This window comes from Trichinella spiralis (genome assembly GCF_000181795.1).
Source record: "Trichinella spiralis strain ISS 195 chromosome Unknown Scfld6, whole genome shotgun sequence".
Classification (NCBI taxonomy): Eukaryota; Metazoa; Nematoda; class Enoplea; order Trichinellida; family Trichinellidae; genus Trichinella; species Trichinella spiralis.
In genome coordinates this window covers 2,122,588-2,147,016 of record NW_003526945.1, presented here as the reverse complement: position 1 = coordinate 2,147,016, position 24,429 = coordinate 2,122,588, and the positions used below count along the sequence as shown (strand labels likewise).

The 24,429-nt window shown below is 33.1% G+C and overlaps 4 protein-coding genes across 4 annotated transcripts; 2 read left to right on the top strand and 2 right to left on the bottom strand.

Moving 5' to 3' along the window:
- Positions 1-380: 380 nt before the first annotated feature.
- Positions 381-430, top strand: Tsp_08152a (conserved hypothetical protein; the record flags this gene model as incomplete). The annotated part of the gene is made up of 1 exon (XM_003373511.1): positions 381-430. A coding segment is annotated over one exon (50 nt), but the record flags the coding sequence as incomplete, so codon positions are not given.
- A 122-nt stretch (positions 431-552) lies between these two features.
- Positions 553-11,585, bottom strand: Tsp_08151 (iron-sulfur cluster assembly protein IscU). Its single transcript, XM_003373510.1, has 26 exons — positions 11,562-11,585; positions 11,191-11,415; positions 11,048-11,126; positions 10,843-10,920; positions 10,576-10,649; positions 10,245-10,283; positions 9,597-9,631; positions 9,101-9,234; positions 8,730-8,804; positions 8,379-8,458; positions 7,616-7,726; positions 7,495-7,501; positions 7,278-7,423; positions 6,292-6,445; positions 6,028-6,143; positions 5,718-5,834; positions 5,192-5,407; positions 4,884-4,962; positions 4,586-4,814; positions 4,452-4,531; positions 3,959-4,385; positions 3,783-3,882; positions 1,170-3,708; positions 952-1,080; positions 662-836; positions 553-586 (listed from the first exon to the last, which is right to left on the bottom strand). Exons 1-26 carry the CDS (start codon positions 11,583-11,585, stop codon positions 553-555), a joined length of 5,502 nt encoding a protein of 1,833 aa, XP_003373558.1.
- Positions 11,586-17,405: 5,820 nt separating this feature from the next.
- Positions 17,406-19,205, bottom strand: Tsp_08150 (acidic leucine-rich nuclear phosphoprotein 32 family member A). Its single transcript, XM_003373509.1, has 11 exons — positions 19,143-19,205; positions 18,858-19,001; positions 18,670-18,789; positions 18,450-18,615; positions 18,347-18,397; positions 18,158-18,306; positions 18,000-18,080; positions 17,894-17,947; positions 17,654-17,688; positions 17,540-17,577; positions 17,406-17,416 (listed from the first exon to the last, which is right to left on the bottom strand). Exons 1-11 carry the CDS (start codon positions 19,203-19,205, stop codon positions 17,406-17,408), a joined length of 912 nt encoding a protein of 303 aa, XP_003373557.1.
- A 1,066-nt stretch (positions 19,206-20,271) lies between these two features.
- Tsp_08149 (putative mediator of RNA polymerase II transcription subunit 17) lies at positions 20,272-23,504 on the top strand. The gene is made up of 8 exons (XM_003373508.1): positions 20,272-20,387; positions 20,440-20,604; positions 20,777-20,933; positions 20,991-21,265; positions 21,380-22,066; positions 22,124-22,261; positions 22,701-22,843; positions 23,380-23,504. Exons 1-8 carry the CDS (start codon positions 20,272-20,274, stop codon positions 23,502-23,504), a joined length of 1,806 nt encoding a protein of 601 aa, XP_003373556.1.
- The last annotated feature ends 925 nt before the right edge of the window (positions 23,505-24,429 follow it).

The following is a 24,429-nucleotide window of genomic DNA, read 5'->3' as shown; positions in this document are numbered from 1 at the left end:
AATGAGTTAAAAAGATGTTTTGCATCGTAACAATATTTCGAAATAAGCTGAAAAGGAAAAAAAATAAGATTGCTGAAGTGTCGGAAAGGTATAAAGCGGGGGAGTTTCTTCGTTCTAAAGAAAAAGATATAAAAACTAGACAAATCAATAATAAAAATAGTGATGCTATCAATAGCTATACTAAGAAGACGAATAACAGTAACTTCGTTCTTCATTTGAGTCGCCCCCTTCTTTGTTCCTCGTTTTTTAAGTATGTAAAAGGAAATCTAAGCAAATGTAAAAAATGTGCTCAAAATTTGCCTGAAACATATTAAGTCAAAACGCAAAGAAAAGCAACAATAAATTTCGGAACGATAAAACCGTAAACAGATAAATTATAGACTACTATCTGACGAAATGTCATCAAATAGTACGTGGTAAAGAAGATTAAGACAGAGAAGGAGAAAAAAAAAGGGCCACCAGTCACATACTGATGCGTATCGATAGATAAACGAATTGAATTGGGAGATACAGATTTTTGGCGATAATAATAAGTATAGAGAAATGGGAAAATTAAACTTCCATCTCGGACGATCCAGCAGAAGTACTAGAACAAAAATAATGAACAGAGATTAAAAAATATAACAAAATGATATAAAATAAATTTCATTTGAAAATCTACTGCTCGACTGTAAGAACTTGCCTGGGAACGTCTTTGGCGCGATAGAGTCGCACTGCTCGACGACGCAGTCGTTCAACCTGCTTGATCTTCGTGTTAACATCGCGAAATTTCGCCTTGAACAATTGCATCTGACTTTCCAACCAAGCAACTCGTTCACTCGAATCGATATCCACCGCTGTTGAAATGGAAAATGAAAAGTGAAAGAAAGAAATAAAAATCATTTTCAAAATTCAAATTCAAAAAACAAAAAACTAACTAACTAATAATTATTATTATAATCATAGACTTACCTTCTTCTTCAAAAATAAACACTTTGGTCGGATCGAATTGTGGATTTTCAGCAGCACTGTCCACTTCTTTTTCCAACATATTCAAACTAACATCTTTAAAATCCATATCGCCATACATGGATGGAAATTCTGCAAAACATAAAAAAATAAATAATAAAACAAATAACATTTACATAATTTTAAGCAAAAAAAAAGATAACTAAACACCATTTTCTTACCGATTTTCAGTTCATCGGGTATGAATTTTTGCAATATTTTAAATGGATTATTTCGTTCCTTTTTCTGCGGAACAACAACGTTGGTCGTTTTGCGTTGGCCTTTCGATGGCTGAGAGGACGGCTTTGGCTGTTTTTTTGGCACAATTCGTTTCTTTTTCCCTTTGCCTTTATTGCCTCCTCCTCTTTTGGACTTTTTCTTCAACGATTTCATACCCAGTTCACCAGTTTTAAAATTGACTACAGTCACTCTTTTTAGCTCCGTGTTTCGTTTGCCGGGATCCTTTTTCCCTTTCTTATTTTCTACTTTCTTGCCCTTCTTCTTCTTCTCCTTCTTATTTTTCTTGTTCTCAGCCTTCACAATCTTATTATCACACCCATTTTTCACGTTCTTATTACCGACTACAACAGCCGGTGAAGCACCACCATTCGCAGCTGTTTTCCCAGTCGCGCCGTCGGTTCCTTTGGCGCCACTTGCATCCGACGCTGCTTTACCTGTATTACCTGAGCTGGTGCTCGTATTGGTGGAGGAGGTATTTTTGTTCGTTTTGCCTGAGTTATTATCATTACTCGTAGTTGAACCACCACCATTTGAGCTACTATTCGCACTTGGTGCAGCTGTTGTTGTTGTCGAAGTGTTACTTGCGGCAGTAGAAGAAGTAACGGCAGATTTCTTCTTCTTCTTGTTCACTTTAGCTGTTGTCGATTTTTTCCCACTTTTTTTCTTAGCCCCAGCAGCAGCAGCAGCAATCTTTTTCTTTTTTTCCCCCTTTTTCTTCACATCACTTTTCTCATCCTTCTGACTATCCGCAAACGTTACTTTTTTCTTGGTCTTTTTTGGCTTGTCATTATTATCGTTGCCATCATTGTTGCTACCCTGAACATCCCCACCACCATTGCCATTTTTCGGCGTCTTCTTTTTCTTCTTTTTTGACACAGCGGCACCGGTCGTGGTGCCCGGCTTAATAACATCTTTCTTCTTAGCTGCTTTACTACTTTTCGCTTTTTGCCCTTCGCCTGAAGTGCCGCCCGTGGCACCGTCTTCCTTCCCATCTTTCTTTGCCGTCTTTCGGCCACCGCCCTTCTTCTTGCCTTCGGCAGTCTTGTCGCCTGCTTTTTTCAATTTATCCTTCACTTTCTTGCCTTCATTCGAAGTTTCCTTCTTTTTCACAACTTTGTGCGTCTTTTTACTCTTCTTCACAACTTTCACACCATCACCACCATCCTCCTTCTTATTCTCATCATCATCATCATCCTTTTTATCCTTCTTTTTACTCTTCTTCCCTTTGGCTTCCTTCTTTTTCTTTTTTTTCTTTTGCTTTTTCTTTTGAATATTCTCCGTTTTTTTCTTACCTTTATTTTGAGTGTCTTCATCCAAAGCCTCTGCTTTATCAGCCACCGCCTGTTCGTGGTCACCACTTTCGGCCACGACCCTATCCTCTTCCACAACCGCTGCTGGTGGCATCATTTCCATCAACTGTTCTGTCGACTGATCTTTTTTCTCAACCATAACCGCCTCATCGACAACAATCTGTGCAGCATTTTCTGTGTCACTTTTCGTTTTCGACGTTCCGTTAGTTGCCAAATTTTGCTCTGTACCAGTAGAAACTGCACTAGCAGCAGAACTTAACAATTGCTGCAGTTCATCTTGAACCAGCGTTTCAGAATTTTGCTTTTCCAAATTCAAGATCTTACCCGCCCCAGACGACGACGATTCCAACTTGTTGTCTTTCAACAACACCTCAGCGTTGGTGTTAGATAATTCTTCCAAAGAGGAGGCCGACGCCATCGTCGCCCCGGTCCCGGACGCACCGACCGTGACCGAGCAATGTTTCGTCGGCTGGTCACCCTCAGCAGAACCATCTTGGATGTCACTGCTCGAGCTCACTGCCCTACGCTTCGGTGGCGCTCGATTTACCCTGTCGCTCACCACCGACGTCGACTCGGCAGTAACAACGTGTTTGCTACGCAAACTCTTGCTGATGGCAGTCGTCTGCCCACGTTTAGCAGGAACTGCTGCCGCAGGCGCTTCACCCTTTATAATCTCTTTTCCTTTTCCAACTTTGGCGGCCGGCTTCAACTTCTTTTTAACACTTTCAACACCACCATCATCACAATCACCAGTACGCTTCAATTGTTTCTTCGCATTCGACGAACCACCGTCATCATCACTACCAACTGTAGTAGCAGCTGCTTTTGCTTTATTACCATTGTCACCACCATTAGGCTCCAACCCTTTGACCACCGACAAAGTTTTGTGCTTGTCACCGGTTACCACCAGACGCAACTTTTTTGAATCACTCGGATGAGCTTCCACTTTGACAACTACCGTCTCCCCAGACGGCTTCTTCTGCTGCTGTTCTGCAACAGTGCCGCTGCCGCCGTCGCCGTCGCCGCCGTCGCCGCCGGCAGTTTTTTGGCCACTTTCTTCTTTATGTGCTTCGTCCGAACCACCTTCAGCGTACTTTTTTCTCTTACGCGAAGCACTGGTCGAATCTCCGGCTTGAATTTTCTCAGCCAATGCTTTACTGCGCATCCACTCCTAAAAAATAAACCACCACACATACAAATATGCACAAAAATATGATACGAGGTGAAAAAACACAACTGTCGAACCTTCTCGTTACGAGACGTAGCATTACGGGGTGTCACCGGCGTGTACTGTTTAAATGGAAAACCAAGTTTTCGCGTAAAATTTTCAAAACTCAGCAAAAAGCTAAAACACACACACAGAAATAATTTCTTCTTCAATGGTTTTGAAATGAATATTATTTCTAATCGGCCAAACTCACCTCTCGTAAGCCACTCGGACCGATTTCACCGTCAAATTGACACCCAAACTGTGAGACATCTTGTCGGTGATAACTTTCCAAAGATTTTTATTGCTCACACGGGTGTATCCACCGGCGCGCATCACTTTTCTGTAGAAATGGTACAAGTCTAAATCCTTGCCGGCCAGCATAGGGCATTTGTTGATCGGCGTGTTGCGCTCGTCCATAAATTTGTACAAACAAGCGACAAAGTGATCACGATCCTCGTCATTCGTCTCGTCTTCAGAATCAACATCGCTGCTTTCAGTCGTCTTTGACGTATCCTCGCCGGCAGACAGCTCACCACTGACGTCGCGTACCGCAGATGTACCGGCTGCTAGCAACACGTCCTTGTCCCAACCGCAAGGAAGCTTGCCTTGTTCAAGGTAGACCTTGGCGTTCTCCAAACCTTGAATGAAAATGAACTAAAATAAAAACCAAAACCCAACAACCAAAGCAAAGCAGAACTGAATACCTCGACGTAAGACAAAATTGTCAATCTCACGACCGTGCCACTCATCGATACTACGAACTTCACTTGCAGTCACGACACTTCTGTAAAAGCAAAATAGAATTGACAAATGCAAATGCAAACCTAATAATACTCACAATTCTCCTGTTATAAAACTTCGCACGACGTGATCCGTAGTCGATTGACAGTGCAAATGCGGAGCCGCCGACGGAGTGACCACCAACGCCGGAAAGCACTGATTGGTAAGATCGACCGATTCACCAATCAACTGCTGCAGATCGGGCAAATTGCGCTGTACAATGACCACGGCTCCGACCACTAAATTCGCATCAACCGGAGCTGAAACATCCGAAGTTGCGCTAGTGCCTAAAAAAGCAATGAAAAAAAAGAAATGAATCATCATCATCATCATTCCACTCCAGAATCCAAGCTCACCGGAATCACCGCCACTTGAAGCTGCAAACTGCAGCACTCGAGCTCCGCTAGAGCCCGCATCACTGCGCACTTGACATTCCTGAAAGCACAAAGCAAGTTAATTTGAAAAAAAATAATAAAGCGGACATTATTTTTTTTAAGAAGAAATAAATAAACAAATAAACTTGACTTGAAAAATTGTCTAATTCAACACAAAAAACAGCAAAATTTAAAAAAATTCTGAAAGATGACGTCAATGTAACAACAACAACAACAACATATCTTTGAAAATATTTACAAAACATACAACAAAAATCACACAATCTTACCATCGGTGCGGGTGAACTGCTGGCTCTCAAGCAAAGCTGGTGCCTACGCAAAGTCTGCTCGTCACCGTCGTCGAAATCTAAATATAAGCAATATACAGATAGCGAATGAGAATATGGAAGGGGGAAAATGCGTAGTCCGCCCGGGCTCTGTTGAACGAAAAATGCACAACCGCCACAGCTCTGCTTTGCTGATGCTCGCCGTTTCGCACATTCGAGCTTCAACAAATGTCAAACGTCCAACAACTGTCGACCAATCAAAACAACGCTAACTGATTTTTACCTCCCGTGCTTTTTCAAAAAACGTCGACGACAAAAATAACAAAATCACCGCCCCAACCGTTCCTAACCAACTAGGGTAAACTTTCTGTGGACAATTTTCGATTGAAAGTTGAAAAAAAAACCTCCTCATCACTGATAGAACTATTGAAAAACTGCGTTACTTGTTTGCTTTCAGTTCGTTTGTTTACCACTACCATCGTCTTAAGCCTAATCACCCGCATAAAGGGATTTTTTTAAAATAATTAACTCTTGTACAATTGTGAACATCTGTCCAACAAACTACACCATCACGTTTTCGCCTAACGACAACACAAATTCTACTCAAACTTATGCGCAAAGAAGCCAACTGTGCAGCCGCACCATTCTACAGTATGATTAGCAACCATTACTGCTACTTAAGTAAGTTCATCTGAAAAAATTCGGCTATCATTTTTCTACATACTTGAAAAAATTATTTTTCGAGAAAATTGTTTAAAAATGTTTTTTCATTACAATAATAAAACAACTCACGAGTAGTTTTCATATTGTGTCTGCGACTAGAAAATTTTGAATCAAACTAAAATTAAATCGCTCATTTCGAAGTCACCGTTGCTTCTTTCACACGCTGCATTACATGGTAGCATGAAAAAAAAACTTATTATCCACATCCATCGCCCTTGACAAACTAAACCGACTACACTAGTGATGTGAGAATAATTTTGCAATGCTTCATTTCGACCGTTTCGATAAAACGAAAAACTAGACATGCCGCTAAATTTGTCACACGCTATTCAACTGTGGAGCAGAAATCAGTATTGACAATATGCTAAAAAAAATCTTACCAACGGTGTAATCACTCTTATCTTTAACAACTTTTATTACACCTCGATTGTAATTTCCGTTATATGGATTACGGAACCACACATGATTTCCCACTTTCACATCACCAATGACGTTGTTCAATTCTACTTCAAAATAGGTGCCGTTTGACTGAATCTAAAATTAAAACAAATACATAGATAAGTTGGTAATTTCAAAACCGCAGCAAATATAATTTTAAAATAATTCGCTTAATTCGATTGAATTTTCAAAGAAAAAAAATATCAACCAAAATCAATCACTTCGCTTTCATTTACTATTACATTCTTCATCAAATTACCCTTTCGTCATAAGCAAAAAAAATTAAATTATTCTGCGCAGCAAAAAAATTCAATTTCACCGTTAACTATCAAACGCGAAACATTCGCGAAGAAAAAAAAACGAATCAGTTAAAACCTGGTCAGAGCGCTTTGTGACATCACAAAATAAAGTACGCGCCGTTTATCGATTTCAAAATGCGTCCTCAAGCTGAGCAAGCAACCAAAACGATCTGCTCATCTGCCACCACAAAAACGTAATCTACTGTTCAATTCATGCAAATGTCAGCGTATTTAATATTGACAAAATTTTCAAATATATGAAAATACAGTGGAGAAAAATCACAAACACACAACGCAGCACACGATCAAAAAAAATTAACAAAAAATATTACTAAACTTTCTATAATTAAAAGTATATAAATTAAAACGATCAATTAAAAAAACTTAAAATAAAAAAAGTCTGATTGTAAAGTACAAATGTACATTCAATTCTACTTTAAATTTTAAGTGCAAAATGCAAGCGTGTTGCAGCTATAATTGAAAAATCGAAAATATTTGCAAGCACTAAACACAGACTCATTAAAAAACAGAGGAACAAACAATGAAACTTATGCAGTAAATTTAACTAAGCGCATAATACTGGAACTAACAGAATAAAAAGTCGGCGCCAATTAATTTAAGCAAAAAACAACGGAAATGTTTGAAAAATCAGTAAACGCTATTTGTCCACTAATTGGTGGCAAACTATTTAACAAAGTTCGCACTGCGTTCGTGTCTAAATGCACATCCACTACGAAAATCATCTTATCCCATGAACTCAAAGCATAGTATGAATCTAATAATGATCAAGCGCAAATACATTTGAACATCTATTCTTCGCTTTATAAAAAAAAAACATCAAATGACTATGCTCCTAAAGTAAAAAATTATTTAAAACATACAGTGTACAATGAAAAGTAAAACTGAAAAGTCTAAATTAATAATTAATGTAAAAAATATTTTTTTTAAAAAGTTATTCATCACAAACCTTGCAGTACAAGTGAGGAACGATTGCTTTCACGATCGCCTGGCAGAAAGAACCTTTAAAACGAGCACTTACTTCGCTTCCAATTGGAAAAAACAAAGGGTCTAAGCTGTTCTGAAAAAGAAATAATTTTAAATAGTGGTGTACGTCACACTTTCATATTCAATGTTAGTTATCATTTTAAAAATATTTAAATTTAACAACACTCATGTATAAAAATCAAAGCGCCAAGATGACGATTATACAAGCGGCGATAAATTTTTGGGGGATGAAATAAACATTAAAAACAATTCATACTAACTCATCACTAAAATTACTGTAGTAGCAATATTCACGAAACTAATAAAACTAACGTTACAATAATAAACAACTGAAAGAAAACCATTTTTATAATACTTTTAAAATCGTGAATTGAAAAAATACGACAAAACACATTATCAAACAAAAGTAAATTTTTATCGTGTGGTGATGAATGTACATCGATATCGGCCAAGCAGATTTTTTTCGCGGACTTGGAAATATTTCCAAAGCATGTTACTTACTGCTCTTATAAAATATTTATAGAATTTAAAATTTATTTACGCAACTAAATTTTAAAAATACATGTAAATTTTACAATACAATTACCACTTTCTCTTTGCTCATTTAATTATTAACTTTTAACCAGTAGTTTAGCAATTACTTTAAATAAACATAAAAATGACAAACATCTAAAACACAAAAATTTAAATTCTGGTAACCCCAACAGAATCTATCATCAGAAAACCTCAAATGTAATGCATTCAATTAGGCTTGGTGATGTTTTAAACAACTTTTCACTTTTTAACCATTTGACTTGTGACAACTCTTAAGATTTAACTAAATGACAAACTATAAGACAGAATTACTGTAACCATTTAACATTAAAAAGTACACAAAGATAGCTTATCTTAGCTAATAGCTGTCGAACATAAAGTTAACGTGCTATTTTTGAGAACAGTCTAGAAAGGTACATGAACAAAAGTAACAAAATGTGCTTGATGTAAACAAAAAAGTTATACAGTTTCAAGCTGAAAGAAAAGCCCAACCGAACCTTATCATTTATGATAAAAATTGGTTTACGTCTTTATCATTTTACTTTCAACATTTATTCTCAAAATGGAGGACTCAACAGATACGGGTAGATTTACACATTTTATCAAAAAATATATTTCTTAAATAAATATGTTAAATTTTTAATTGAAATAATAATAATAAATTAACTTACATGGTCAACAATTAAATAAAGTACACTTCGTTATAAAAATACGTTACAAAATATTCAATGGACAACTCAAGAAAAAACAAAACTTTTATATTATTCATATTCGAAAGTAAGAAAAAAGAAATGTTATATTTAAAAAGCTGCCTTAAAACGATTGACTTAGCCTTAAAAAATGAATTACAGACCAGAAGACAATATGCGGAAGTATTTACAAAACAAGTTAATAAACGAGGAAAGCGTATTACTAGATTTAGTACTGGTTTTTATACGAATAAGTTCATCATTACCTTGCTCATTTCGCTTTTTTTCTGCTGGTATTAAAGTCACTGAATGTATTCCAATTGATTGCGTATGATCGAACCACGCACGACACACCAGACTAAAAAATCAACATTATACGTTATCTAATACCAAAACATTTCACTCTTTGAAACAATTGTTATCATTTTCATTAAGATAACAATCATTAACTATAACTCAAAAGTAAAACTGAACAATTAACAAGACCACGCAAAACAGAGCAACGAAAGAGCCGACCGCAGCCTTCCCGCTTGGAGTATAATAATATCCTTACAGTAATATGGTATGCGATTCGAAGTTTGCAAAACTAGGTCATCCGGTTCTAGTTACTTAAATGATTGTTTATAGCGGAAAAGTACTTCTAAAATAATATAACAAAATATAGTATATAAATTATTTTTTATTATTAATTAATTTCCGTATTATAAAATGCACATTTACATTCTTACTGTAACGTAATAGAAAATTTTTCTAAGCTAAATTACAAATTTTAAATTAAAATTCTTCATAAAATTCGCTTATAATTATAATCATAATAAAATTATTTTATAAATTATAATAAATAATGATTTAAATATTCAATTCCAATAATTCAATGCTTATGAAGTACCGTATCCGTAAAGTGAAAATTGTGTTGCAAAAATTTTTAATGATGCTGTAAATTATTTTTAAGAATTAATTATCACATATAAAATTAAATAATTTAATTTTTTGCAATTAAATACTTTTATTTCATGATATTAAAGTACTTTTTAAGTTTGTAACTTTCCTTTCAAGGTTTTGTATTTGAAAGCGATTTAGTTAAAATTAAACATAAATCAATTGACAGTGCAATTTATTTATATATTTTTAAACAACTTTTTCGATTTTAATATTCTCCTTTTCTATTTTATTCGTTACTTTCACAATGGCAGATGTTCCTGCTAACTAGCCGCTTCGAGTTAATCAGTTTGAACAAGGAAAAAAAAATTTAATTAAAAGCCGTGGGAGCGGGTTGACATTTGAGATTGCATTGAATATGCTTCTTTTTTGTTCGTTATTCGCATAATGGCAAATCTTTCTGAGTTGCATCTTGTAAACAATATTTACGTTAGTTTGTCCCATGTTTTTGAAGGCATGACATAGAAACTGAAACATACCGATAAACAGAAAAAATATTGGGGGATTTCTAAACGTATGTGCCGAATGTACGCCGCGTGTTCCTTGTTATTAAGCATGTTTATTTTTGTATTGAATATAAAAGACTGCAAGGATGTATGTAATGTGGACAAATTAAGAAGTGATGATCGTGATCAGTCAGAAAGACCACATGGAAATCTGCCCGTTGGATCGTCACTTGACATACAAAATAGAAAAGAAGGCAATTCAAGAAAACGAACCGTTTAAAGAACTACACCTATTCCCACCATTTATGATCAACAAGCCTCCGCCGCACCCGTGATCCATCTACCTCAGGCCAGTGCCCGGCTTTTATCAACTGCAAACCTGATGCGACTTTTTTTATTTTACTTGTGAAATTTATTAAATAAACAATTCAAATTTGCTATTCAATCCGTATATTCTACAGAAATAGCAAATGATATAGATTACTTCTAACAAATTGAGAGAATTACTATAAAAATGTTTCAAAAGTAAAAAATGGTGAAAGACTTCATTTTAATTAAGAAAACATTTCCCAATTATTCACTACCACCACCACCAGTGACTTTCTTTTGTTTACTTCTGTAATCATTCAAAGCGGCATTGATAGCTTCTTCTGCGAGGACTAAAAAATGAAAAAGAATTATGAATACACAAACTGCAAAATAAACGGTTTTGACACATCCATTTAAAAATATAAATACTGCATATTAAAAATAAAGTTAAAAAATATAAAGTAAAACGAAACTAACTAGAGCAATGTATTTTGACTGGAGGCAGACGAAGCTCCGCTGCAATTTCATGATTCTTTACTTGCAATGCTTCTTCAACCTAAAACGGATCATTTATAAGCTTTCAACAAACAATTTTTATTTATATATTTATACGTAATTACAGATTTTCCTTTTATCCATTCTGTCGCAAGACTGCTACTAGCTATCGCAGAACAACAACCAAACGTTTTAAACTTAGCGTCCGTTATACGACCATTTTCATCAACTTTAATTTGCAGCTTCATTACATCCCCACAAGCTGGTGCACCAACGACACCAGTACCGACCGTCGGATCTGACTTATCCAAAGATCCTACATTTCTTGGATTTTCATAATGATCCAAAACCTAAATTTTAACCAATGAAACAAAATTTATTCTTTATATCAAATATTAACCCACGTAAAACAACGAAAAATTAATTAATGGCTTACATTTTTATGATAATTTGAAGCAATTAAAATGCCAAATTCACTTTTAATAAAATTTAAAACCTTTAACCGGAGCGCCAATGCCATAACAAAATATTTCGAAGTAAACAACATACAGTAAATAATAATGAAAATTACGTTCATCTGAACTATGAACACCCCAAAAAGTTTATAACTGCGGCAACTTGTACTTTTAAAACATAATTAGCAAATGCCTGAAATTTAGAATTTTTAATGTAAAGTTTTTAATTTCAATTATTAAGAATAATTTATATTTAATAAATAACAAAGATATTCACAATTTAATAGGAAGAGATCATGTCTGTTCATGGAGTAAGCAAGAGCCATCCAGAAATGTACCAACAAGAGCGTATAAAATATATTCCGGAAGGCCAGGCCCAACAAGTGTAGAATCAAACATTTGCAATCTAAATTATGTGAAAAGTTCTGTCTGCCAGAACAAATGCGCAGTGAAAAAATAAGAAAGTATATAATACGACTGCAAAAAGCGGAAAAAATTTGATTCAACATCAATAAATGTGAAATCACGAGTTGGGGCCCAGAGGACCCCACGTCACCACTAACGGTCGGATCATGCACGTCACCACCCAAGGGTTAAAATGAAGCAAATCATACAACACTGCTATAGCAAATAGTTATTTATGCAGATATGAACATTTTTCAAAGTAAAAAAAAGCTCTTTTACTGTTTTTTAATTTACATTGACATTGAAAGTATGAGGAAGTAAAAATTACTTTAGCAACGGAAAACGAAAGAAAGAAAAACAAATGTCAAAACATTGTGACGGGCCAGAATATATAATATGATGGTCACTTTAGCCTCTAGAGTAACAATTCATGTAAGCTATTTGCCGCTAACAGTAAAGTCGACCTGAGATAAAAATTGCCGCCTAATTATGCATCAAATCAGGTAAATTGCTAAATCAACAACCCAAAGATTATCATAGAAAGATATAAAACGAAAGCGAAGATTTTGACAATGGAACAGTGGGCTGGATATGTGCTGCTTTAGTTTGATGATTTTATGTTAGCTGATAAAAATGAACCGGTGAAAATCAAAGAAGGAAGAAAATGCAAAATGTTTTACACTTATTATTTTGCTATGTTCAAAAAATTCAGATTTTTTATTATTCCTCATCATTTGTTACTTTGTATATTATGGTTTTTTATAATAAAATGTTATTTATTTGTAAAGATATTATTATAGTTTGTTGTTAATATTTTAAAATGAAAAAAACTTTTTTTCAATATTATTTCACTCATATCTATTTGTTTCAATGTACAATTTTGTAAATATACCGTAACCGACAATTAGGTATAAAATGACGATTGTAACAAATACAGTTTAAAATATATTTTTTAATGAGTTACAAATATATGAAAACCAAGTGTGAAAAAAATTTCCAATTTGAAAATATCTCATTGAAAGTTTTATTTTCTTTTCAAATTATAAATTGTAATTCAATTTGTAAATTTATATTCACGTTGATTTCGATTCAAAACCGTTTCCAACAATGCATAATCAAGGACGCGTGTTTTTTATGAAGCGAAAAAAACGTTTTCCATATAACCATCACTTCCGTTGACAATCGTTAAACTTTGTGATGTTTGTCTATCAAAGTGGAAAAAGTAAAAATCGTTAACAATTTTGACAAACGCAACGTCACTTGAATCCAAATGTAAACATCTGCTTTCTTCCACCAAGGCAAAAAGAGCAAATTTCACTTTTGCATCAATTCGAAATGGCTTTTTATACAACTCGTGATAAATGTGAAATTTTGTTTTCTGAAATTGATTGATAGTTTGTATACTACTTTGAAAAATAAAAGAAAGAAAACGTTGAATTTTATTTTTTTTATTTATTTCTTTTTATAATTTATTTTGTTTTGATATTGTATAAATTGTAAATTTTGTTTTTGATTCTTTTTGGTAAAAGAAAGAAAATTTATGTTGCTTTGATAAATAAATGCAAACATTTCTTGTTGTCCTATGTTGAAAGTGTTTTGATAAATTCGAGATAAATAATTTTGCAAGTCGAGAACGAGAATGAAGTTTGTGTTGATAAGAATTAAAATATGAATATCACTAGTACAGTAACGTCAGTTTTGTGTCTTCTTTTTATGTTTTTGTCAACAATTTCAAAACGATCAATCAATACATATATCAAGCGGGTTACTTTTGTTTTTTTGATTTGTAAAGAAAATAAAATTGATTTCAATTCATGTTAAAATATTACAATTTGTTCAAAAAGTATTGTTTTCAAATTTTAATACTATTTTTCTTTCACAAAAAAGTAGTATGCAGACAAGAAAAACGATGAAAATTTGCCGGTAACAAAAGAAATGATGAAAATGGTTCGTTAGCTTCGCCTATTGTTTGACTTTTCTCAGCTAATAAGCGCTTAATAGCTTCAAATTAATGTTTAACATTTGACTAGTCGTCGCCAGAAGATGATCAGTAATAATTATTTATGATAAGGAACATTTGCGATCTGAAATCTTTCAACGTTGATGCGGTGATTTAGTAATTACAGTAACCGTTCGAAGAGTAAAACAAAATTCTTTTTTTCACATCACTGCTTGTTTCAATTATTTTCAACTCATGAATGAATATATATTTTTATTAAAGATAATGAAAACATAACGCAAACAAAATTTAATCTAATTTTCCCTAAGACGAATGATGTTTCTTTTTTTTGATTAAATTTATTTGCACTAATAATAAATAGTATGATGACGTCATTCAAAGAAAATAGATTCGAATTTTATCACAGTTGAAATGGACAATTGTTTGGTAAACAGTTGAAAATGAAGAAAAAAAACAATAGAAGAATAATCTGCATAAGTTGAATTTAGAATAACCAGAATTAAGAGAGTATTTTTAACAAAATTTTGCACATACAATTTTATTGGATCTTCAGTTTTATGTCGAAAAGTTGTACCCTGTTTGGAACGTGAATAAAAAATATTGATCGCTTAGCTTTTTCTTGCTTTTTTCTCCCCAAGCATCCTGCACTTTCATCAGATCAATTAATTTCCATCATTGTCATTGTTATATGGTTTTGTTTCTTTTCATATTGCGATTGTTGACAGCATAATCAACTGCCGATATTTGATTTATTTCAGTTAAAGAGATGTTTAAAATTATGCGGATGTTGTTTGGACAATTTTTGACATTCAATTACAGAATTGCTGATCCATTCGAAAAAAGATGCATAGCCAACGGCAATAGATGCTGCTCTGATCGGCATATCGTGCCAATGAAGCTTCGTTGTACTTTTCAGCTCGGCATTTTCAACAAACCAACCTTGTCGTGTGCACAGGAAGAAGTTCACTTGATACGTTCGATCAATCGATTCAATTTTATTCAACAAAAATAAAATATTCAAAATTAAACTTTGAATTTGAATTGACAATCACGCCAAAGTGTCCCTAAGACGACAGGCCATTTTAAATGAAGACGGAAAATCAAAATTACTGCATAATTCTATGAATGAAATAGCCGCTTCACAAATACATGTATAATCGTTGTAACATTTCATTGAAAGAAAATTATCAATTTGCCCAAGTAGAATTTCATCGATTAAAATCCACCAGCATCATCACAACTACTTTTTGGAGGAGATGTAAAAAATTTTTTGAAAAACAAAAAATAATAAATTTAAATTATGCATAGTTTTTATTTCTATTGTTTATAGTGTTTGTTTTACTAGCGATTGGAATCGTTTGAATGTTCACAATGCATGTTATGACAAATTGATTAGATAAGATCAACGTTGAGATTTTCTGTCCAACTAATGGGCTTCGAATTCAAGCGAAGCGGACATGAAAAATTTATAAGCGGCAAAATTCAAATGCTAATTTCTGCCGTTGATCATTACTTTTTTTCTCCGTCCGTTAATTACATCAATCAAAGGAAAAATTTTTTAATTCCAATTTCAACGGCACTCGCCTTTTTCCACGTCTGCACTATTGAACAAATATTGTACAAAACATTAGCCGAGTTTCGTTTGTTTTAAATTAGCATTATTTATTAAGGTGATTAATTCTGAATCAACCCGCGACATATTAAATATTGAACAGAATATTTAAAGTGATCATAGCCAGATTATAAAAAAAAACTCATACCGTACACATGCTTGTCCACAACCTTTTCAATCTCACTATTATTATTTATGTAATTGACAGCATTGATAGCTTTCACATTTTATTTCCAAAGCAGAACGTAAGTTAAACAGTGAAAACTTATTCATAGGCTCTTGCTTATTAAAGACTTATACCTTTTAATTAGACTATTACATGTTTTCATACTGATAAGCAGAATAGTAACATAATCTCTCCACATTCTGATAACATTGTACACGCTACGGACCGCTTGACCTAATTTCACGCGGCAGCATTTGTTTGCTAACAAATTGTTCAATAAAATGTAATCAATGATGCATATTTTCAAACTGTTCTGCCCAAAATTTTCAGAAGCAAAATTATTTTTATATGAAACTAGAGAATAAAGATGGTGTTAAATAAATAATCTGATATTCATCAAACGTTCATTAATTATCATCAGCTGGGAAAAGTTTGTTTCTAGAAAAATATTTTCACTACTCAACAATTTCATATTTCTAAAATTAAACTTGAATGCAAAAACAAAATAAAAAGAAGAAACATATTGAAGAATATGTCGATTGTAATAAACGGAATGAGTTATTTTTTAAAAAATTGACCAGGGATGCTTGAAATTAATGAATGAATATGATTAAATTTTTCTCTGATGCTCTTCGTTTCCGTTAAGCAAAATGCAAATTTTCAAAGACAGTTTGAAATTTGAATTTTTTTGGAAATTCCTGAATTTTTAAACATAATGAAAAAAGGGACATTTGCATTTACATAATTTTCCATAACTATAGCAACGCTTTGATAAGTGATTTGATAAGTTTGAAACGGTGATACAATTGTTCGAAGACTAACACCAGTAGTTCTCCTTAATCAAAATGATGACAATAAAGCTTTACACAGACAGGTCAGTGTATGGTTTCAACATTTTTGTGTTAATCCCTCAATGACCTATAATGCTTAAATGAGATCGTTGTCCAACAAACTGACAACTGTTAACATGTGCAGTTTACTCGGCTGTTTAAAAGAAGCAACATTTTAGGAATGCTAAATGAAAAAATGACGTTTCAACATTGTTTTCAAAATAAATAAGCAGATCAACTTTTTTTATTTTAATTCACTACAATCAAGTAATTACTTATTCATCCTGCTTATATGATAATGTTGAAGCTAACAGAGCGCAATTTCACTTAGACACTTCATATATCATAAAGACAAATCGAATATTGCAGCACAGATAAAAAAAGTTACAATCTGCTATGATAAAGATAAAAATTGTTGAATTTTAAAATTATTCTGTGATTTTGAAATTACGCAACTTTTACAAGTGTTATTTTATATAATGTTTAATGATGTTGCATTTTTCGATTTTCTAATTTTATATTCAATGATCTTTCAAATTTGTAATTACACCAAAAGCACTTGAGAAAGAGAAAAATCACAAAAAGTAACATATAAACATTACAGTATGCTTGAGAACAAAAAGATAAATTAAGCTATTCGATGTGTGTATGTCGAAGAAGAAAAGTTTAACCCAAATATAACAAAAAAATATTTAAAAAATAAAATTAATTATTTTAATCAAAAATTCTATTTTTTATTTTTATTTCTTGATGGCGTTACATACGTAACTTTTAATGGACACGTGACCCAGTTTTGTATCGTGGCATGTTCAAGTAGATTATTATATTAATTGAATGAATATCATATTTAAAAATATGCATTAATATTAATTATATTATTTTCGTTAATATTTATCATATATTGCATTAAAATTACTTACAACCTGAAAATCTTTAACTATTTAAATTATAAGGAACAGCTCTAAATGTAATTAAAAATATAGTTATATCTTTAAAATTGGCCCTAACATTTTTATAAATTAAAATTTGAATTAAAAATTACATACATCCGTTCAAAACATTGAAAATTGCAAGCGACCCAATTCTGTAATTGTTCAACACAATCTACATTTTTAACTAAAACATTTAAGACTGCGTAAATCAATAATTATTCAATTTACTTTCTAGTAAAAACATTGCACCATTTTCGGAAAGTCTTTAAATATATTTTTATACATTTACGAACTTGCATATGCAGTTCAACTCATTTTATATTTACTAATGCATCGACAGTAAAAACATTGACGTTTTTATACACTTTATTGTCTCTCTAAAACTATATATGCCGCATAATTTCAGAATTAAATGAGATTATTTTTAATCCAAGTATTTTTTTAACTGTAAAATTGTCTTGTAATAACATTTTGCGGCTCAATAGACGTCGTCATCTTCGTGTTTACGTTTTTTGCCACGAACTAAAGAAAAATATGCAAAATTATATACATTAATCTAGCACAAATCGAAAACGGTTCTCAAACCTTCTGGCACTACTTCATCTTCATCTTCTTCGTCTATTCCGTCATTATTAATATCTTCTTCGTCTTCTTCCTAATAAAGAAACAACAATGAAATTTCAAAGTCACGCTCTAATCTATATATTAGCCCAATAAATTTTGTAAAGTTACCTGGCTTTCGCCTTCACCCTCTTCTTCATTCTCAATTTCCTCGCCATCACTGTCCTCCGCCTCAACTTCAGCTTCTTCATCCTCTTCTTCTTCTTCTTCATCTTCTTCCTCCTCCTCCTCTTCGTCATCATCACTTCCACGTTCTTCGTCTGTAAATAGAAGCAATTAAATGCTTTTAAACAAAAGTACCAAAATGCTCACCTTCCTGATCTTCATCTTCTGCATCTTCCTCTTCTTCATCTAAATATAGCAATGAAGAAATAACACAAATCGTGGTTAAATATATTTCTACCTTCAACATCATATTCTGCGTCTGAATCCTCATATTCATCATTTGCGTCTACTCCATCCACGTACTTCAACTGAGGAATCATCGCAAAAATCCTTTGTCGATAACCTTCCTCGTCGGTAACACCACAGTTGAACAAATCTAAGTGCGTCAGATTTTTCAACTCTTTCTAAAATAACTTTTTTTCAAATAAAATGATTTCGCAAACATTCACCGTGCTTACCAAGCATTCCAACTGCTGGAAATCATTGATCTTGTTTCCATTTAATTGAATATGCTTCAGGTTTGGGCAATTTAACAAATTTTCCAAACCATTCGCAATAAAATTGTCACTCAAATCAAGCTAAATATTAAAAATTGCTCAAATATATTAATCACGATTGATTAAATGAAAGAAAAATATGAACAAACCTTTTTCAAAGATTCTAACTTCGGAAATTTTTTCAAAGACTGAAGACCTACATTAACCAAACTCAGTTCTTCCAAATTAACAAATCGCTCACTCAACTGCTCAATGTCTGGATTACGACAATTATCCAAACACAAAGCCACCGTCTAAATAAATCAACGCAGACAGGTATACTACACAACAGTTATAAATAAAATAGCTGTGGAAAAGTGAAAATATTTAGAACATTCGTCACAAAAACATGAATTAAAATAAACATTAGCTTTCATCGCCAGCATGCAAGTTACCTGCTCAGGTTCACGACCTTTCATCGCCAATTCCAAAGCCTGACTTGTTTTCGATTTTTCCATTTTCTAGAGATCTGCAAATGAAATTGCAAATTCGACCAGCTCGCACGAAACCAAAATTCAAAATGACAGAGAGCAAGGCTAAAGAGGATGGCACGTCGCCAATTCCCTAATTCGAAATCTGATTGGCTAGTAATGACGCCATCTCATGAACCAACCAATAAAATAAAAGATGCTTTCATCTTGATTATAAGAAACTTATTTGTTACAAAAATACAGTATACCGGTGTTTTCGTTTAAGTAATTGCAGTTTAAAAATTTTTAAATAAATAAAATTATCCTTGATATATTTAATTTTAAAATTGTTGCAGTAATTTTATTTAAAATTAATATTTATGATTTATGAAGTGAACAGTGAATTGGTATTGTAGAATTTTTAACTGTACAAACTGTGCCATGGTGAGATGTCCTTTGTTTGTAATTTTACAATAAAAATAATTTCATGTTAAAATATTTAAGTTTTTATATTTATTTTGCTTTATGACTTTCAGTTCATTTCTTCAATTTTCTACTTTTATATTTTTATTTTCTGCGCTAAGATTAATCTTTGCGTTTATACTTATCATGAATTAATTAATTTATGCTGAAATGTAAAATAATATTATATAAATTATCAATTATTAAGCAGATAAGTTATGAAATAAAGTGATACAAAGGTTCACATAATACAGTCTATCAGCCTTTTGTAATCCCGATAATTAAATTCGTAATCAGTTATAATTTACAAGAACGAATGGCTTTATTATCGTAACAGATTATAATTTTACCGTTTATAAACAATGTATAGTGCGAAATTGTATTAAAAAATTTTTCATCAACTTGATCTTGATTATTCTTATTGTATTTGTCATGTAATTTTATTTTGTAATTTAATTTGTATTGTCAAATTGGCAGTAATTTTAATTTTAATTTTTTTACAGTCAGGTTTCTTTAAATATGTTTTTTAAAATGTTTATTTGAACTATGTTTATATTTATATTATACATTTTGCTTTCGAAGAGTACCGTTTTTATTTAAACAACGAGAATTTGTTTTTTTTCGTTATAAATAATTTCTTAGTTAGTGAAGTATGAATTCTGGAGATGCCGATGATGAAGAAGAGCAGAAACTGTTGGTTGCTGTTGAGCCTTTACGTGAATGGAAAGTGTTCGATATATCATTCAGTGGTGTCGAAAGATACTTGCAGTATGTTTTATTATTTTATTATGTGATTGGTGTATAGAAATTTATATTATAGACCGTTGCATTACAATGATCACGTGGCTGAGTTAGCGCATAATGTTCGATGGTCGAAACTGGTTGGAAAAAGCAGTAGAAATTTGTCAACTATAAGTAGAACGGCAAAAGCGGATGATCCAACTTCAGGCCGTGCTGCTTGGGAGAACGTTGCGAGATCATTGCAGTATGCATTTTCTGTTTATCTTCATCAATAATTCAGTTTCGATTTTGATGGTTTATTTTACATTTCACAATTCTGCGTTCTACTGTAATAACTGTTATATTTGTATTTTCTGATCATTTTTTCCTGTTTTTTTGTTAAAAAATTATGACGATTGAAATTTGAATTATTTTAGTTCTGCGCTTACAGAGATGGTTGTTTTGATGGATTTGATAAAAGTTACAATGACTGGTCGATACATGGCCTTCGACGCAGCAATGCATGAGATGTCAGACGACAGCAAACCAATGTTTAAAAGTGGTGATGCGTACGCACTGTTTGCCAAAAGAAAGGTAATTTGAAATTTATGCGTATTATTTTTCGAAATGAATTATTTGTCTTTTGGACAGGCGTTGTCAATTACAAGTAATGTTTTGCTGGATTTTGTGGGAAAACAGAAGGTAAAGCTGAGCGGAATAGGGTCGATCCAACAGGCGATGCAGCCGGATGAAGAGTCGACTTATTTGCGCGAGATGGCTGAAATGAGAAAATATTGGCGTTTGAGAAAGTCGAAAAATTCAATTCTCGGCGATTTATCTTTAGGTCACTGTATGTTTGTTTGTTTATGTATGGTTTCTTGTCTGCATCTGCTTCTTTTTGTTTGTGTGCTCGAATCCGGGTGCAGGTTTGCCAAAGTTTCCTCCTCAGTCGACATTTGAAATAATTCGCAAGGAAAATTGTTTGAATCTGGAAAAGCATCCTTCAATGGAGACGTCGACGTTGAAAATTCTATTGCCAGACGATTTGAAAGAAAATCGACAGTTGAGGATACATTTAATAACTGGCAAGCATTTCCTCAAGTTGGTTCCGTATATGCGTCAGGTCGTTTCGAATTCAACAACGTTGGAATTGACAGCCAAGCCGATCGTCACCTGGAAGGACAGGTTAGAAGTGGCTCAGTCATCAATGCTGTTTCGAGATTTGTTTTTATTGGTATTCGTCAATTTTATGCAAATCAAGCACAAGCAGTTTTTTTCGGTCTGAATTTTTTGTTGCAGATTTCCAAAGAAGCGATTGTGTTCCATGATAACACGTCGTTCATTTACAGAGATTTCCTCATAATAAGATTGGACAGCAGGAATGCTGTGCTTGTTTCGTTATTTTCAAGGGAAGAGCTCGAAGAAGCTAGGAAGAACATGCCTAAAGACAAACGCACGAAACGTTTAATAGCCGAAACGAAACTGCAGTGCATTTTTGCACTCAAGCAGCGCGTATGCAGCCGATACATGTACCTGATAGACATGGTGGGCAATTTTGTCAGCACCAAGCCGATCACTGCGCCGTTGATTATTCAGACACACCCGGCACCGTTGGCCGGTGTTGAGATGAAAAGCCAAGAACAGATTGAACACTTGGAAGAATGTCAGCCATCATTTATCTTGCACAGTATTTTGGATGATGCTCGACATTACATATTGATTACAGAGTTAGTGAAGTTGTGAAGCGTTGAATTTTTGCTGTTAAATAAAAAATTGCATTTCAGGATGAAGAAGGCATTGGATCAGTTGTCATCAGCTCAGAAAGATCCAGTCATGACTGTGTATTGGTGTTATGATTGTTGTCGTTATAACACGATTGCACGCTTGAGTTTAGTTATACCATTTTATGAATATTGCGGGAGGTTTGACAAAAATTTCTATTTAATAATAATAATTATTATTATTCAATTTTGAAATCGCAGGTTTACAATTATGATCGAAGTGTCGTTCAATAGAATTGTGATTACATCGAAAGATTGCAGCACGGTGAAGATGGTAGGTTGCGTGGACGAGTTGATTACATATGTAAAGATGAAGGTGAATTTTGAAATTTACAATTTATCAATGAAATTGACTTTTTTTTGAAATTACCATTTATTTCGCAGTGTCGACAATATTTTATCAGCACTATTGGTATGGTCATTCGACCGCTGGATTGGCAGACGATTACCTCTTCCCTGTGTATAATGGACAGCAACGGTTCCGTGACGCCGACAATAACCATCGTCAGTCCTTGTGCTACTTAGTATGAATGATGATTGAATAATTTTGAACAAAGATCAGGTTTAAATTTTATTACAGCCTTCTGCGCATTTTGTATCCACTCGATTCGGACCAAGTGCAAGTATTTTTACTAAAAATCGACGGTGAAAATCCGTCCTGGGACAATTGGCACAACTGTACGCCGGATGCTTACGTGCCAATAGATCTGAATAGTATGGCTGGTACGTCAGTGTTGCACAGACTTGAAACGCTACTCACTATCATAGACGATAAATAATACCAAGCTACACACATTCAACAATCGATATATTATTTAAGAGTATTAACAACAAGATGTGGAAAATTTGCATAATCAATTTGTTCTATACAGTATTCGATCTTGAATTATTTTTTCTTATTAAAAATGGAAAATTATTTTTGCATTGCATATCAGTTGAAAAAAAATATTTTTTTTAAAATTGTTCACCGTTCGAACATGTTAGCAAAATTGATGTTGCAGCAATGATGGAGTAGTGTTCAGCAAATTGAACGTCGATGAAAATTTCCATTTTCAAATATCATCATCCGTCATCACTTTATCAACAACGTTGCCTGCCATTATAGCATGGACGACGATAGGTGGATCAAAAGCGCTATTTTTGAAGCTTGCTATTTTGTTTATTGTTATTTTCTTTTTTGATCAACTGCAGAAGAGTAATTTTAATATATCATTCACAGACACGTGAATGAAATTATTTATTATATTTACTGTGTGCAGTTGATGTTGTATCGCCACGCACGACGATGCATTTCACAATTCGACTTTTCGTGAACAATATTCACATTCTGTTTGCTCAATTTTGCGTTGTGGCAAAAGTCCAAATCAAATTGTGGTTTTTATAAAATTTCAATAGCAGTTGTAAATTTAAATTTACAAATACAAAATCTGTACGTGTTGCAATAAATGATGAAAATTGCTGTTTTTACTTTCGGTATGCTTTCGTTGTTGTATATGTTTTTTTTTCATCTCTTCATCATTGGCAATTGTAATTTATGCAAATTTTTCAAATAAAATTTGACGTGTCCTATTTTGCGATGATAAGCTAAAAATAAACAAAAAACAGGGTATAAATAGCAATTTGTTTGGAACACGAGTGGCGTCGTATTTCGCTTTGCGCGTTCGCTTATTTATCGTTGAAAAAGGAATTTTTTCCTTTTTCTTTTTAATATTTGAAAACTTTATGCTATAGTGGAAAATAATTTGTTATAATTATTAATGAAATTAATAAATAATTTACTGTTGAATGAATGCATTTGATTGCATAATGTATTGCTTCTTTTTGTTCACTTTATTGACTAGCAGAATCATTGGATTTTGAATTATTATTCATAAAATTTTTTGCAAAGAATGTTTGTTTGCAATTGTATTTTATTTTTTTATTATACATGCATATGTATTTAGAATAATTGCAAGTATAACTTTACGAGCAACAAGCGTGCATGATGTGAATCTCCAGATGTGAATTCTAGTTGAGTAGTGGAAAAAATTAGCATGCCTGCGTTGAATGGATAATTTTAAAATGATGAATTGTTGTTTTTATTAAACCATTACGATAAATAATTGGGAAATTAAGTTTCCAATTGATATTAGTCGCCAGGCGAGATTGAAAGTTGCGTAAGAGAGAAAAGTGCCTCAGTTGAGCGCATCAATTCTTCGGTGCTTTTTGTTTAAGCTAGCTAGCTTTAGAATGGGGAAGTGGAAGAAGGGAGGGGGGCAGACTTTGTCGGATTTCCATTTTGTGTGTATGTTTGTTGGCCGCTTTGTCCA